The 17,444-nt window shown below is 37.0% G+C and overlaps 1 protein-coding gene across 6 annotated transcripts in view; it reads right to left on the reverse strand.

Moving 5' to 3' along the window:
• Positions 1-17,444, reverse strand: part of FAM13B (family with sequence similarity 13 member B) — a 44,408-nt gene that overhangs the window by 13,885 nt on the left and 13,079 nt on the right. For all 6 annotated transcript variants that reach the window (XM_021552267.4, XM_021552265.4, XM_085591296.1 and 3 more), the window contains exons 5-14: positions 15,654-15,831; positions 14,879-15,023; positions 12,710-12,867; positions 6,901-6,942; positions 5,714-5,869; positions 3,694-3,829; positions 3,447-3,470; positions 1,493-1,560; positions 876-930; positions 352-499 (exon numbers count right to left, since the gene is read on the reverse strand). In XM_021552267.4, the coding sequence (XP_021407942.2) occupies positions 352-499; positions 876-930; positions 1,493-1,560; positions 3,447-3,470; positions 3,694-3,829; positions 5,714-5,869; positions 6,901-6,942; positions 12,710-12,867; positions 14,879-15,023; positions 15,654-15,831 (1,110 nt within the window). The remainder of the gene's footprint in view (positions 1-351; positions 500-875; positions 931-1,492; positions 1,561-3,446; positions 3,471-3,693; positions 3,830-5,713; positions 5,870-6,900; positions 6,943-12,709; positions 12,868-14,878; positions 15,024-15,653; positions 15,832-17,444) is intronic.

Raw genomic sequence — 17,444 nt, forward strand, 5'->3', positions numbered from 1 at the left:
AATTATAATTTTAGCTAAACTAAATGATTAGACAAAGTGTTTTTAAAGACTTGGATAAGAGACTCAGGGTCATGGAACTTTTACAACAATAAAAAACAAAAACAAAACAAAACATGACACCTAGCATGAAATTTGGACTTTTTTGCTTTCTTTCTTTAGCTTTTCCTTATATTTTTTTAAGGTTGTTACTTAAGTTGCAGATGGTTCTGAAACAAGATGAGACCTATGTCATGACTTGGTTGATCTTACCACATGTTCAGGAACATGTTGTTGTCTCCTGCTTCTACTTCGTATGTAGTTTTATTTATCACTCCTCCCTAACTATAGTGTGAGCTAAAGAGTGAAAATTACCTTCCCATTTGTCACCATCAGATACATTCTTCAGATCCAGATGTGGAACTTGGACAGCCGGGGCTTCCTCGGGAACATTAACGCTGCCATCCCCCAGCGCCTCTGAATCAGGGTTTGCATTAAGATCACAAGTCTTGCTACTTGAATCCTGTGTTTAAAGAACAAAACAATTTTATTATTACTTAGCAGCTGGAAATCAGGTACTTAATCAGTTCCAGCACTTCTAGAAATTTTAAGGAAAAAAGAAATCTCTTCAAACTTGAGGAATTAGAAATAGAGACACACACCCCAACAGCAGTCAATTATTTACATTACAAAACATTTCTTAGATGAGATGCATAAGCATAAACTTGCTGTGCTGCCTTAAGTTTCTGTGAAGTGACATGATGAGCTCTCTACCAGAGAAGTCTTGCAAGCCTTGCAGCACCAACCAGCAGAAGATGTTGAAAACTAAATTTATTGCATTACTTCACATTTGTATTTGTTATAAGGTGCTATCTGTATATAAATGAAATCTTTCTTACCAGAATTTCCTCTGAAGATATTCTATCATTGCCATCAAGCAATATACTATTTTCCCTAAAAAGAAGACAGAGACCTCATCATCATTTTAAATGGACATTATCATTTAAATGGACAGTAAACACTACACACTCCCCTTGTATTTTTTTTTTTTAACAAACCCCATGCAGTTTAAGCAGATAGACAATGTATTTATTTAAGGTAATAATTAAAACTCTGGGGGATAAAAGTTATATTACTTTTTTTCCACTTTCTGATCTTCACATTGAATTTCAAGTTGTAGCATGTAAACAACAACTAGACTTGAATAAAGCTCAAAATAAAACCAGCTCAGACCTTTATTCTCAATGGAGAGTAAACATTTTAAAATTCAGCTGAACAAAAACTGAAATTTCAATCAGTGTTGAACTAAAGGTGCAAATTAATAAAGTTTTCTGGCTAGTCACTGTTGCTAACATTAATTCTTCAATCATTAAGAGCAGTAAAATGTGCCAAAATATTTTTAAGAAAATAAATTTTTATTCTTCTGTTTCTCTTGCCCAGAACATAGGGCTGTTCACAAAAATAAAAGGATGTAGGTTAATCATATAGGTTTGTATGACTACAGAAAAACACAAACCTTTCACTATTTTTTTCTCCATCATCATCTTCATCTTCATCACATGGTTTCAATAATATGTCTGCAGTCTGTTGGGAAAAAATATGTTTAGAAAGAATTGAAAATAGCTCTCTCAACAGAAAACATTTCCATAATCATCTCTGACCACGAAACTCCCTCAAGAACTAAAAGTTTCTTGTATGTGGGGATGGAAATCATGCTTTTTAACCATGTGACATTTTTACATCTGAAGTAAGGCCAGTGACCAGGTGTTTTGATCACCACAAATCAGATAATGATTTTTCATCTTCAGATAAACCATCTGAAATATAAAGTATGTAATTTGGTTTTAGACTTCAGGAATTCTCACAAAATGATCTTTACAGTGTCTGAATGTAACATCAAGTTACCCGGAGACTTCAAACACACCAACAGTTGCCAGTTTTATGCTGCTGATAGCAACTGACACCCATGTCAGAAAAAACACCATTCTTCCATTGACATTATTTCAGTCCTCAAGTCAAATTCCAAGCTGGGGAAACAATTTTTAATTACAGTGCATTTGTCATACTCCAGCAGATAATTTCCACCCTGGAGATGAGCTGTGTAAGTCTTGCACAGTCACACTTACTGGAGTTGTAGAAACAGCTGCTTCTATTTCCACTTTGGGCCCAAAGGAGAACTCACATGCAGAGCTTTCTTTTCCCACAACCCTACATGCTCCTCTCAAACTCCTTCCACACAGGAGAATCACCACATTTCTCTTTAATCTCTCCCCAAAAGGTACAACTCTCCAATAACATTTGAAACAGTTTATAAGCTGGTAAAAAACTACCATTAAAAAAACAAAACTCCATACCAATGTCACCTTACTACTGCCAGCTATGGACAGAAGTCTATCAAAAAGCAAAAAAAGGCCAAGAATGACACCAGGTATGCTAACAAAATTGTGCACTTGTATGCATCATGTTCCTCTTTATATCCAACACCAAGTTTTATGCATTTTGTGCTATAGGATAACAATCTAATTATTTTTTAGACCAAGTTTTGGTGCTAAAGGGAAGAACCAAGACAATGAATACATTCTGTGAAATTTAGTTTACAGAATGGGATTCCAAAACAATATGCTAGTTTGTGGGAACAACTGGAAACTTTGGCTTGCTAGGTGATTCAAGAGTCATTTGGGATCCCCAAAAGCAAAGCAAAGCCTAAGAGCAGACCACATCACAAAAGTGAAAAGAACTACAGAAACATTTTGTTCTAATAAAAATAGATTCCAGACCACTCAAGTTTCACTACGCTAAGGTATCCATTCCCATATTTTCAAGTTCAAAGACCCATTAAATTCCTCCAGTTAATTTAAGTCTACTAACAATAGGCTTGGTTATCTGGTTATCTTTGAGGAAACCCTCAGGAAGATTTATGGATTCACAGGCAAGAAGCTGAAAATCATTGCATTCTCTACACATGTATAACAAACCTTTCCACCCACAGAATTCATAATTTAGATTTGCAACAAAAGTGTTAGCAAATAAATACGGAACTATAGATTTGGGTTTTTTTTCATTAAGAGGGCCTATCTGACAGCTGCATATGCTTGATAGAGAATGGAAGAATACTCTGTTGCACTTTAACTTTTATCCTTGATTTCATTTTTGTCAGCACATATTTTACAGAATTCCTTGATTGCATCAACTAGGGAAGAGATAAAGATGTGCTGAAAAGAACAGGACATCTCTGCCTACCACAGAAGAAACTGGAAATAGAGAAGAAAGGCTGTAGTTAGCTATTGACAAAACCACACCTTCCTAGCACATGCACAGCCAAGAGGCTGCAAAGTCTCAAGGAGACTATTACCCTTTCCTGATCCATGCAAGGTGACTCTGGGCTATGCTGCAATCTCAGCTCCTTTACTACTTTTACTACCATAGATGCTGGTCTAACCAGGGCTGTGCCGCCTCATACACCAACTTACCTCAGCAGAAGGAAGGGCTGGTATCTGTGAAAGAAGAATGGAAAAATATCAGTCAGGGTCCAAACAAGTCACACGAAAATACACAAGAGATTTCTCAGTGCACATGGCACAACAAGGAAGGCAACTGACTGCACAGAGCAAGAGCACCTTGTAATGCTACATCAGAGCTCTTCGGAAAAATTGTATCTCTAAAGCACTAAAGTTGCAGCATCTTATGATTTGATATACAGGAGACTCTTCCTCTCACCTGAATGCTTTCTTCTTCCTCAGTTACACTATCATGTTTCATAGCTTCACTGTCTAAATCAGTGCAAACCAATACTTCAGAGCAGTCTCCTGTGTTTTCACTGCTACCAGTGTCATTATCTTCAATAACATCATTCCTAAAGATACAAACAAAAATACTTTAGAAACCTGTTGTTACACCTTTAAAAGAAAAAAAAGATAAAAAGAACCACTTTCCTCCCATTAAACATTATCAAACATCAGACCATTTCTTGTCTTTTTTTTTTAACAGAATTATTCTGACCTGTAGGCAAAATTAATTATTTGTGTGATGTTTTGCACATCCAGATATGACAGACATATTAGAATGTATTTATTTGGTTCTTGTCTGAAGGGCTAGGCATAGACCCACACACAGCATACCAACCTAAGGAATTAGAACACAATAGCCAGAAGCAATGACATCCTGAAACTACAGTGACTCCACAACAGGGCTGTGGCTACACTTCTCTCAGTACTGAAGCCAGTTAGTTTATAGCTACTGTCACTGGGTTCCCCTCCAGTGAGAAATCCCATTACATCTAACATTTCATCAGCTGAGACTTCAACTTAAGGCATGTAACATTACAGTCAGATTAAAACCAATCGACACCATATTTATATTCACATTTATTCTTTATGTACCACCACATGACTCTATCATTCATCACAAGCCTTTGACTTTGCCTTCCTTGCTCTCACTCAAAAAGAATTCCAGACCACATCAAGAAAGCTCCTTCACTATCAGATATACAGAAAACAAACAGGATGGATTGAAAATTAACATTTTAACTCTTTTTTCTTAACTCCAGCCATTAAATTAGCACTACAAAATTGGCACTGGATCACTGCGTTTTTAGTTCTTAATTTAACTGTGTATTTTGCCTTGTGCACAGTCTGCTGCTTTAAAGAACCCAGACACCCCCTTGAAGAACAATATCATGTATCCTCTCTCACAGTTAATCCACAGTGGAATGATGATCAGAAGCATTTCCAGAAGTGCCTGTGCCAGAGGAGGATTCTGGTTTCAAACCGGCAGTGATGGCACTTGGAGCCTCCCCCTCTGAGATCAGCCAACCTTTACAGCACTTACACTGGGACTGAAGGAATTCAGCTGCTGCAGGGCTGTGAGGCAATTACCCACTTACAAATTACTTCAAAGACATTGAATCTTTAGCACTAAAACTCAGATTTAATTGATCATTACCAGCAATGATTATTACTTTTATGATCCACTGCAAACTTTATTTCTGTCTTCTAAAACCACTAAAGATTGAACAATTTAGAAAGAGCATCTGAGTTGCTGAACACTTCATGTATTTCAGGCTCTGTTCATGTATTCCAGCTCTGAGCAATAAAGAAATTTAGGTACCAAAATCTTATCAACACATTTTTGAAGTCGGGGTATTAATCATGACTACTTATTTTTAATGAAGCACTAAAATGTACCAGCTTCAAAATGCTGCCATGGCAATCACTATACTCAGAATCTGTCCTGATTTACAAGACAAATAAAATCTGATCAAATAAGGTTGGAACTGAATGCAAATAGACCCACAGTGGTCATTCTATCCATTTTTGGCTGTTTCATTGACACTGGCAGCCAGAGCAGTAAAGTAGCTTTGTTGACATGGAAAGACAGGGTTATGAAACAGAATCTACAATAGCTTTCATATGTTAAAATATTGTTATGAGTCACATTGGTGAGATAGGAATGAAAGCACTTGAGTAAATTTAAGTTCCTGTGCAATTTGCACAGAACTCAGCAATAAAGCAGATACTACACAGCATTTTTAGCTACAAGATCAATTGAAAATATTTGCTTCAAGAGCTATTGATTATTGGCACCTGACGGAAGTCGATTTGTTTTAAAATCGATAAAACTGAAGTCAACAGCCAAAGTTGTAACTTTTGGGTCAAGGTGGGGGATTTGGGTAGTTTTTTATGGAGTAGTTAAGATACACAATCCTACAGAATTCATAACAGACACAACAAAAACTTACTGGTTGTTAGATCCTTCCTCATCCCCACTGGGATTTTTTGTTTCACTGTTACAGCCCAGTTGTTGTTGCTGTCTGTGTTTCAGATCGTTATCTAAGCTGCTCTGCAGGTCGAATAGATGCTGTTCCACAGCTGCTCTGATTGTTCTTTCTAAAATGCTAAAAAAAGATGGAAAAGTCTATTGAGATCCCTACTTTTGCATTGATCAAGCAGACAGAAAGGCAGAGATAAACTTTACATGACAATCTTTGATGGCAGTACTTCAAGGCAAAAGAAACTAGCTTTTCCAAAAAGGCACTGGAAGTTACTACACTTAGTATTTTTGAATGCACAAAATTTACATAATGTATTATGAAGTTTATCAACAGGATTTTAAGAGTAATCAACACATTACAATTAGCCTATTTTTTAACAACTATACACAAAAACTTATAAAAGCCTTATATATTAATGTGACAGTAAAATCCTGCGTCTGTAACGGGTCAGAATCAACCCTGGGGCAGGTTCCACTTCACCCACATGTGGCTGCACTCTCCTGAATAGGGCTGTCATCTTAAAAGGCTAAAGCCAACAAATAACAGGATGAAGGGCACAGGATATATCCAAAATATCATCATGATAAGAACAGTATTCTTTAAAAACAGACTACTCTGCTGAGAGCCTCTCAGGCAGCTCATCCCCAACACTGAAGAGGCTTCTAAAAATCCACCTGTAAAAATCTTAAGCTATTTAATCCCATTTTAACTCTGAAATTGTGCCTTTATTTTTTCCTCCACATATGTACAAAGAATTCCAGTGAACTGTACCCAGCATAATTGGTGCTAAAATTACAATATGAATGCTTTTCAGGTTCTTTTATGAAAGAATATTCTTTTATCTCATATATCTTTAACTTAATATTTTGTAAGATTAAGTAGAAAAACTTATGATGAATCTAAGTGTAAAACCAAAGTTTTATTCTCTGGATGCAAGCACGCTCTGCTCTCATGCTCCTGCAGTCAACAACACTGACAGACATTTGGTACTTCCTGCATTAGTGTTAAATGCCACCAGTGAAATCCTTCAGACTAAAATATGTTCCTTCATAACTGCAATCCAACCTACTGCATTTTTTTCAAAGGATATATAACTTCTATGCATGTTCTAGTAAGAGCACAATTCAAACATTTTATATTTTCATTATACTTACTCTGCAGAGGCTGGCAAGATACTTATGGGAGAGATATGAGCACTGCAATAAAGAAAAAACAGTTAATATAATGCAAAAACTTATCACACTAAATAGAAGTCTTGAAGTCAGCAGAAAGCAACCTAAAATACTTAAATATTAAATGTGATGCAGCTAACAGAAGTAGAATAAGCATGAAAGGAACACCCTGATTTGCCGTCCTTTATTATTTAAATTATAAAATCTCAAGGAGCGCCATCACAAGGCAGAAAGTTGTAGAAGTAGCAAAAATGTTGAGAGATTTCTGTCTCTCAAGAGCCAATATTTGTTATGTTATGAAGCTCCAAGCTCCCAGATGTATGGTTTTTCCCATGGAAAATACTAATCATTTTGTAGTCAAACATTTCCTGACACCTTGCTTAAGAATGCAGATTTTAACCTTGCTGCCTAAAGCAAATTCCAGATTACTCTGCTTTCCTCCACAGGTTCTTCCCACTGTTGTATAATTTTGTTCTGCAACGCTCAACACATCTATAACACTCTCTGAGCACAGCTACAACATCTCAAGTAGAAGGCAGATTTTGGGACAGGAGCCTGACTTTTGTAAAGTATCTGGAAGTCACCAGGCAAAGCCACTTCAGCCTAGAATGTTAAACTCCTTGAGGAAGGGTGGGAGGGTGGAAATCAACATAACTAACACAAGTCAATTAATTCATGTGAGTGTGGTCCCTCTACAATTTTGCATTAATATGATTAAAATTTTATTATAAAACGAATATTAAAAACTTAAAGTAACAATAAAGAATAAAATATGAGAAACATCCCTGAATTGCAATACACACACCTCACTCAGAAAAAATTACATACATTTCAGCTTAAGTTGGAGGCAGGAAGGGAGGTAAAAAAGGGCTTTTTCTTTCTATTACAGATAACTAAGCTCAAAAAGTTGAAGATTATTTTTTTTTCTACTCTTCACCATGCAACAGCACTTTTGCCAAAGTTGATTTAAAATATTACTTTCATGAATGCATATGGTAAACCCTGAAATACAAGGGATCTTGCCACTCCCCTGGAGAACTGAACAAGTTATTACCTCTGAGGTGTCCTATCAGTTTTGACTGCTATGAGCCTTGCTTACACTAAAAAATGCAGTCTCTCTGTTTACCCAAGAATAGTTTCAACACAGCAAAGAATACCTTGGTTAGAACTTAAAAGGTTTATTAGTAGTTCCACCACCAAAGAGAAGTCACCTCAAGCAGACTTTCTATTTTTCCTTCCTCCAAGCAGATGAAACAAGCAATAAAGGCTTTCAATTAAACAAAAGGTGATAAAGAAAGTGGCTAAAGTATTTATTTTAAAATAACTATACCAGTTTGCCTTGTATTGGGCCAAGAGCAGACTGCATAGCATTTAAAGCCCATATGACACAAAGTGAATATACAGGTGCTTATAGATGCTTTTAATTTCGTTTCTTCCCTTGTTTAAAATGGAAACTGGCTGACAAATCAAGTTCATCTTATGATTTGTGTGTGTGTTTGCCTGGTGAAAAGACAAAGCTGATCTATTCCAGATGCATTGACAGAACAGGCAGCAGTTAACCACTATTTCAAAGCAGACATAGCTCCAGGAAATTCAAACACCTGACATAGAAGACAGATCTTGTAGCCACTGATTTCAAAGCTGCAGATCAAATAACTGAGGGGAACACGCTGACATTTTGTATTTTTCTTACAAACAAAAAATTGGCAGGAGGTAGTTTACAGCTTAGAATATTTACATTTCATTTATATTTCTATATTTCTAGAAGTTCAGCATAGTTCAGTCCACATTCAACCTGTACTAAGTCAATTTTCTGATAAATATACTTTATATTACCAGAACTTGAAATAAAAAATGAAAGTATGAAGCTACATGTTTAGCTTAATGAACAAAGAAAGAGAAAAGAAGCACAATGTTGGGGAAAAAACCCCAGTAATATTTCTAAATATGAAAAATGTAGTTTTAAGTATCCATCTCAGTAAGTTCTACAAAAGTTGCATTATAAAAAGTATGCTTGTATTCTAAAGGTACAAATACATAATGGTGTAGACTGAAATTGAATTCCTATTAAAACAGTCACTCCTTGGACAAATTGGTAGAAAAAAATGAGGCAATTAGAGCACAGAACACTGCAACACCCTAATTGCAAAAGAGAGCAAGAAAAAGTCAAGGGCACAAGTACAAACACTATTTATAGGAAACTGTGATGACTTGAAATCCTTTTATTCTACCACTTGAGACAATGAGGAAATGTGTCAAGAATAGGGAGAATCAAACTCATCTCCAAAGAATCCAGATGATTCCAGACATGATTCAGAACAAAATTTTCCATCCTAGTGTGTAACCTTCAGCCCCCAGCACAGGATGGCTCTCCAGTGCTTTCACTCAATACCTTTGGGAGCATTAGAGGTACACAGCAAAAGCTGTGTATAAAGCAGCAGTATCACAAATCCTAAAGAATCCTCTTACTACATAAAGACTATCTTACATCTTCAACAAATCACTGTAGCAATTAAGCACTTTCTGAAACAAATGTGACAATCTTAAGTGAAAAGCCATTACAACTTCTAAGCTCACCTACCACAGTTCAAGGATACTTTTTAAAAGCTGTAATTTACAATGCCAGACAGAGCCCTAACGCAGCATGACACAGCAAGACACAGAAAGGTAAACATCTTTGTTTTATAATGCTAACTCCCTCCTGAGAATCCCTCCAGCACTGGCTCCCTAATCAGAAAAGGTCCCAGTAAAAACCTATCTTGAGTAGAAAAATACATTAACTGGAGATAAAACATGTCCAAGTTTTCCTAGGTAATTTCCTGACTGTACACAGATTCTTATTTATCATTAAAATAATCAGCTGTGGTATCATTTCCTTTTGTATCTCCAAACCACATTTAATCTCACATAATTTTAAAAGTTAAAGCCTTACTTGTGAGCATACTAAAATGACATTTTCTTTTCATATATTTACCTGTGCAGCAGAACTTTGCAGGCCATTCTGATTATTTTTGCTATCCCAAAAGAACACTTCATGTAAAAATGCTTCATCTGGAAGGCAGCAAAGCGTGCTGTGGGCTGCTGGCTGTGCATGCTGCTGGCTGTGCTCCGGGGGCTGCCTGCGAGCGGCACCTCTGGAGTGCTGCACTAAACCCTGCAGTCTAAATAGAAATCGACTGCAACATGAGGTCACTCCTGACAATAAGCTGCCCAATCAACACTTGAAAGCTCTCCTAACGTGTTGTTTACGGATTTTCCAGGATGGAAGGAAGAAGTACTTGGATGCTAAAAACAGCACTACATTAAAATAATAATGGATTCTCTAGCAATTTAGGCAGCACTTCTATTCATCCAGCTATACCATGGGTTTTGCCTGCCTTGGCAGGTGTTAATGTTATCACTTCTCTCTGATCAGAGCTGATTAAATAAAAAAAGGGTTAACAAAAATATCACAGAAGCAGTGAGGATGTTGCCCTTGTCTGTCTATTGCGTTTAGTGGAAATAAAGCAAACTGTTTCTACAACTTACTGCCTGTCATATCTCATATATTTACACAAATAATTTTGAAAACTCCAAAACCAAAGAGATTTTATATTAGGCTTCTGACTCACAATATTTGAGATGAACTGCCCAATTAAAGCAAATACTGCTTGGCAAGGCTCAGGGATGAAAAATTTGGAATAATGACAGAGAAAGATTCTAATGTACTTATTTCAACAGCATGTCTTAAAATTCAGCTGCAATGCTGAGTCAGTAATTCTTTACTCCAAAAGTCAGGACAGCAGAAGGGAAAGAGCCGTAGGGAAAAGGCTTCTGGTAAAGGAGAACAAGTTTCCTTTACATGCTCAACACCAGCCTGTGAGCTACAAATGCTCCCTGCTGAGTAATGGGCTCAAAGATCACTCCACAGGTTTATTAGAAATACCATTTTCAAGCAGTCACTAAACCAACGTGCATTAATGATTATCCACATTCTCACAAGATCTCTAACTCAAAGTCAAATTAACACCATGCAGTGCAGGAAGGTCATAGGTTTCAGCAAGAACAAACAGAATGAATAGAGAAAAAAGACAGTGAACAAAATTAGAAGCAAGTTATAGTCCAAATAACAAGGAGGAAGGTCAGATGCCCCATTGTACAAATCAAGATAAACAATCTATTTTAGTACATTTAACAGAGAGACCAAAATACATGGATATTTGGTTCCTAAAATCTGACAACAGCAAAAAACAAAACCCCAGCTTAAAGAACTACAAGAATGATGTTTAAGATTTACTTCTCCTCCTCCTTCCCGTATAAGCTGCCACAGGCTCTACATCAGGACAAAGAAATAATTCAAATAAACCTGCATTAACGCTTACTTTCTTAACTTTTTTTTTTTTACACCGAGAAACTAAGACCAAAAAAAGGCCATTAAATGCATACATTAAATGCATCAGGTTTGAGAAAATATTTACAGTATTTATAGTTGTTACAAGTTTAATAAAGAGTACTTTCTCATTCACTTTATTTCTTTTTGACTGTTTCCTGCAGTTGTTCTGGTTTCACAGTCAAAATTCTCCTTCTTCTAAAGGATTCCTCCTTATCCTTCCCCACAAATTATTTAAAATGCCAACCATAATTAATGCCTATTCATTTTTAATTAACCTTAAACATCAAGTCAAAATGTTTGTCTCTTCAGGCTATCCAATTTAAACTCTCAAACATGTTGAGTTTGTCACTACTGCTGTGTTTACACATTCCAGAAGCAACCTAATACCTGTGAATAATTATACTGCAACTTTTTTAAATTTAATTCAAACTAAAAATAAGAAGCTTTATTACTGACAAAGATAATTAACTATTAAAATATAATTTCAATTACAAAACAGAATCATGATTCTATCATTATTTGGTATTTTACAGCTTCTTGCCATGAAGCAGAATGAAGCATGCAGCCAGCAGCTGAACAGATTCCAACCAAAAAGCCACATTCTTTAAACTACCCATTCTTAAGCAGTAACTTACTTGTTACTGTATTACTATATTTGTGATTTTCCCCTGCATTTCATCTGCTTTTAGTCACATTTTTATTATAGATTCCTCCTCACTCATCCCTACAAGTTCTTACATGCAATGCCTATACCAAACACATGCTGCAGAGGGGAAGAGGTAAAATTCACCATCTGTAGAATGTAAACTCTAAGTACAAGTAAAGCAAACTTAACAATAAAACCTTGCATACTACAAACAAGTAAAATATAAATCTGTGTATTAAGCAAGCACCAATAAGCTCTCAAATTTAAGTATGATGCTATGTTTACACACTCTTTTATGAGAGCTGCTCTTAAAGCTGGGTCACCCTCCATCATTCCTGCCTGTATCGCATTTTGCAATTTCCAAACCTGCCCATAGCTCTCCAGCACCATGTGACAAGAAACAGCCCCAGGATTTCCCATTGGAAGGATGCTACAGAACAGATTTGGATCTACCAGTATGCAGATTCTTCTTATTTCTACTGTAGCATTTACTGTTTAAATACCACTTTACAGTTTCACTAAAATATGCTCTTTTTAACTTTCCCTGCATAAATCCCCATACTTAATCTGATCTGATCCTTCAGGCATTCCTCTGCTGAATTTGGAAACAGTTATTTTAACCCACATTTTACTATTATAAGAACTGCACCTACTTCTAAAGCTTCAGTTTGTAGACACCAACACTTATCTCAAAAGTCTGGCAGTTTCTCTCTCTGACAGAATAAATTACAATCCTAACTTTAAATCCAAACTCCAAGGCAGAACCAAGTTACCTTGTTGATGCTGTAACATTCCTGGAATCTGAGAGACTCCCTGTCATATCTAGATGCACCACAGCTGGCCTTTCAACAGGTTTCTCTGAGCTGTCTTCTGGAAGTTCTTCTGACTGCTCAAGCTTTACATCTTCCTCTTCTTCCAAGAGATCATTGATCTAAAAAACATTTAATCAAAGTTAAGGGATTGAAAAGTTCCTTTCAAGAGGTCCAGAGAATTAAAAGAGCATAAAAGGTATGAAAGTAACATGAAGAAGGAGAAGAAGGAGAATACTTTTCAATTTTAGGAAAAAACAGGCACACTAGACTTGTTTTTTATGTAAAACTGTAAATTCTACACCATTAAAAAGCTCCTCTTGAAAACTGGAAAAAACTGAAAAGCATGAAGCACCTCTGATGCTATAAATGAACACAAGCAGAATGAAGAAACAATAACATCCCAACCACACTGAATAATGAACTACACAACCTTTCTTCTTCTATGTCAAACTGATAATTCTCCTCTATTCCCCAAGTAGCCTTATTAATGTACCAGAAGCATTTTCAAACCCTCCTAGGGAAGGCAATACTGAAGTCTATGAACCCAAGCTTCAAAGCTCGGAATAAACACTTACAAAGTTTCTGTACTCTTGTCTATTTTTGTTTCTTTGTTTCCAAACACAGATGTTGTTACTGAAGCAGCAAAATAGAGCCAATTTAAAAAGCAAAACAATATAGCCAAGTGGTAACTCAAGGCAGTAAACTTCATTTTTTAAAAAGCAACTATAGTCTAAAACATGAAAAGGTAAAGATATAAAAGTGATTGTTTCACTTCCAGGCTGCCTCTGACTGATTACTGATCTCCCAGTCTTGCAAACCCAAAAATTTAAGCAGCCTCAAGAAAATATACTTTATAGTATCTGTCACCAGTGTAAAAAACCACTAAATTAAGAAAAATTGAAACTTCAGAAGTTTAAGATTACACAGAAGACAGAGAGAAGATATTTGTTAGTTTTTAAAAGGGGTGTAACTTGTTATATGGCACCACATTGCAGGCAAGAAATGTATTTATCCCTAATTTTTCTCTGTAATTGCAAGAGGATGTGCCAGTGAAGCAAAGGCAAGCCCACCCACACACTGGAGTAGCTGCCAGCAGAGCTGTGCCCTGCAGGGACAGCAGCCCTTCTGTCCCCACTGCACTGGCCTGACAGAAGTACACTGTTGACATCTGGTGGAGACACCATGAAACTAAAGGGACACCCCACCAGCCCTCCAACTAAGGGAAAAAACAAACAAAACCACACACCAAACAGATTTTGTACTTAGGAAACTCTTTTGCTGTGACATGTAACAAGGCAGTAATTTCAAAGAATGAGAGCACAGAGCAACTCTGGTTTACAGAGCAGTAATCCCAACTCAATGCCAGCCTCCAGCTGCAGGAGTCACAGCCCAGCGTTGCTCAGCAGCTCCCTGCATGCAGCAGGGCTGTGGTAGCTCTCAGTGCCAGATTCCTGCTTGGAGCTTTGCAGAGCAAAAGGAGCTCTCAGAGCAGACACTGCTCACTCCAGAACCTGCTGCCCAGCCTGGCACACCAGACCAACACCTACTGCAGGGAAGAGGAAGTATCCAACTGCCCCAGTACTTGCCTTACCTGTCTTGCTAGAGGAGGGGTTTGTGAGATAGGCTGTAAAATTCAGCACCCTTTCTTACCTACCTTAGCAACTGATCATTTTTCCCCTTTTTCCTCTTTACAGAAAATACATCATTTTCAAGTCTTAGAATCAGAAACAGCATTCAAAAACTCTGGCACAGGAAAGCACCACTGATAACATCATCAGGTGGAGTGCGAGACCCTGCATGTTCCTGTAAGACACACCTAGAAATACTCTTGACCAAGACCAACAACAGAACCAACAGTTCTTCATTCCTAAATTGGTAATTAGAAAGCTGTTTATAATAGTGTGCGTGTTGGGCAAGATATCACTGTTGGTTTAGTTCCTATGTATTTTTCTACATAGCATAGCTGCACTCACTACAAAAGCAAGCATTAAGAAAATGCCAGGTTTTGTCAGTTTGCAAGAAACTTCTAAGTCATACTAAAGAAACTGTACTTCAATAAATCTTTCATAAACATTAATGTGTATAACAGACAGGTAAGTGGTAACATATAGGCATTCAAAATAGTCTTACCTGCTCAGTTATTGAGCTTAAATCATTAGTAGATGAAAAATCTTCCTCTTCATTTTCAAAAAACTCATAGTAGTTCTCCAGAAGTCCCGCCATTATTCTGCTGACTATTTCCTGTTCTTTCAGATCCTCCACATCTGTGTAAATGCTAAAGATTTCAACACTGTTTTAGTTTAAAAATCTAAATGCAACATTTCCCCAAAGAACACCTCTGAATGTAGTCTATGACTAAGTGCTACACTTCATACCATTATCCCCTACCCATTCTGAACACACAGAACTTTAAGTGTGCCTTCACACTACTGCCTTATAAAGCTTTATACTATTTTATATTTTAAAATGTATTAGCAACTATTTAGTCAATTAACTTTTCATGAGGAATATTTAAAAGTCAAATATTTTCCTGTTGTATAAAGAGAGCTTATACAACAGTATAAGCTAGTACTTTACCAGCCTTCTCCCAGAACTGTTTTCTTGCTACAAATAGTAGCCTTATATACTATCACTAAAATATTTGAACTTCAGAATAAATACAGTAATGCAACAATCAAAACAGTGGTTTCTCATGCCACAGCTCGGAGACAAACTGCTGTTTAAATCATAGCAAAAATTGTAAAACCAAACTGGAGCCAGAGAGTGGGTGGGAACAGAAAATACTCGGCTGAAACATATTGTGCACTTTGTTACTTTGTGCTCAGGGACCAAGAATGACTTTAAACTACAGAGAGACACTCAAATACCCACAGAAACAGTGAATTAACTTTTATGATTAACTTACTGAAAAACATCCGGGCCAAAGACTGCAGCTAAAGAACTTGCTGACCAAATTTCTTCATGATGCGATGCTACATTAGCTAAGAATTTACACAGAAACTTTAACAAACTGTAATTAACAGGTGGAAGCTGCTGCAAGAGGAACCTCAACTTTCTTCCAAATTCATCTTCATTATTATAATCTGAAAAAGTAATAAAAATATTTTAGTCACAAAGAAGGTATCTTTTCATACTTGATAGTGATCAGCTTTCTGCCTGACAATTACTTCTGAAAAGTCAACTGATTTGATCAAACCACAAGCTAAAATGTGGAAACTGACTTGCATGTGCTCTATATTATCCACCACATTCTCTTCTGCATGCTTTCCCCAATGAAAGCCCACTCAAATTCCTGATTTCAGAGGGCAAACTCTGTATGATTTTGTTTCACCGTTGTTACATAACAGTTGCTTCACAGAAGAGCTCTAGAGAGGGTAACAGCTTCAGATAGTGAGTTAACTACCATCTACTTAAATTCTTCTGGCAGACAAGCTGCTTTGACATCTTTTCCTTTACAAGCATCCCATTCTCACCACTCTACCTGCTTTTATAATACTTAACTGATATATCCAAGCTACCTCAATGTAATCATCTTCACAGGTGCTTAGCTTGAAGTTTGCTGATTCAATTTCAGATCTGAGAAAGGGTCACCATAAAATCTCCTCATTCTCACCCCATTTAACTATACTCGTTATCAAAATATGTCCCCATAAATCTTATTTGTTACCTCATCAGCCTTACAGGCAGCAAGGTTCAAAGAATTTACAGCTGTTTGTATCCAACTGAGAAATTTCATATACAGGAAATGTCAGGAAAGCAAAATGGGAGAAAAATTGATACAAAGAGGCCTCCCTTTCTTTCTCAGACACTTGAAAACTCTTCTAAGATCAGTTAGAGAGGGAAAAGCACATTTGAAGATGATGAACCATCTCCGCCTCTCTAGATGAGAGAGCAGAGACATCCTAGTCCTTAATGTCAAAGCAAAGAGTGAGTAAATTCCCTGTTGAGCATGTACAAGAGCACCAAGCAGGATCTGCAGGATTTCATTTGCTCAGACACAGTCAACACCTACAGCAGCTACATACAGGCAACCAAGCACAGAAAATTGTTGTCTAAACACATAACACATTAAAATGACCATTTAATTGACAGTCTAGAAATGCAGTTTGGAAACAGAACATAAAGAAAGAAGGATTTAAAAAGTACTTAACAATGTAGATTTTTATAAGAAAGGGAGCACAGCAAGGTGATAATCAGACCACTCTGAACATACACATCTCCATGTTTTGTCTAACCAATCCATCCTGAAACTTAAGTTCTAAACACACAGAGACCCAAAGGCAGAACATTCTTACCCCTCACTGAAGTCCTCTGGCACTAAAGCAGGGACACACACTTGTGGGACACAGGCCACGTGCACTGGCCATGTGAACTGGGACGGCCACATTCACACCTCAATTAGCCAAATCACCTCTCTTTGAGGAACCACCAGCCTGCAACGAGTTCCTAACGAGGCACACAGGCCACACCTTGCTGTGTAATGAAGGTATCCTGAGGACTAAGCCTGACCTAATGATACGGAAGAACTGCTGAAGAGGGAGAAAACCAGCACTAACACGTGGGTCAACAATTACTACCACCTTCTGCGGGTCTTTAAGCAATTCCTCTGCCTCAAATGCAGCTGATGATGTAATTCTGAAAACTGAGATATGTCTATCAGACAGGCAAAACCCAATTAGAGAAAATCAGAAGTCTC

The sequence above is a fragment of the Lonchura striata genome, chromosome 13 (genome assembly GCF_050655825.1).
Source record: "Lonchura striata isolate lonStrDom1 chromosome 13, ASM5065582v1, whole genome shotgun sequence".
Classification (NCBI taxonomy): Eukaryota; Metazoa; Chordata; class Aves; order Passeriformes; family Estrildidae; genus Lonchura; species Lonchura striata.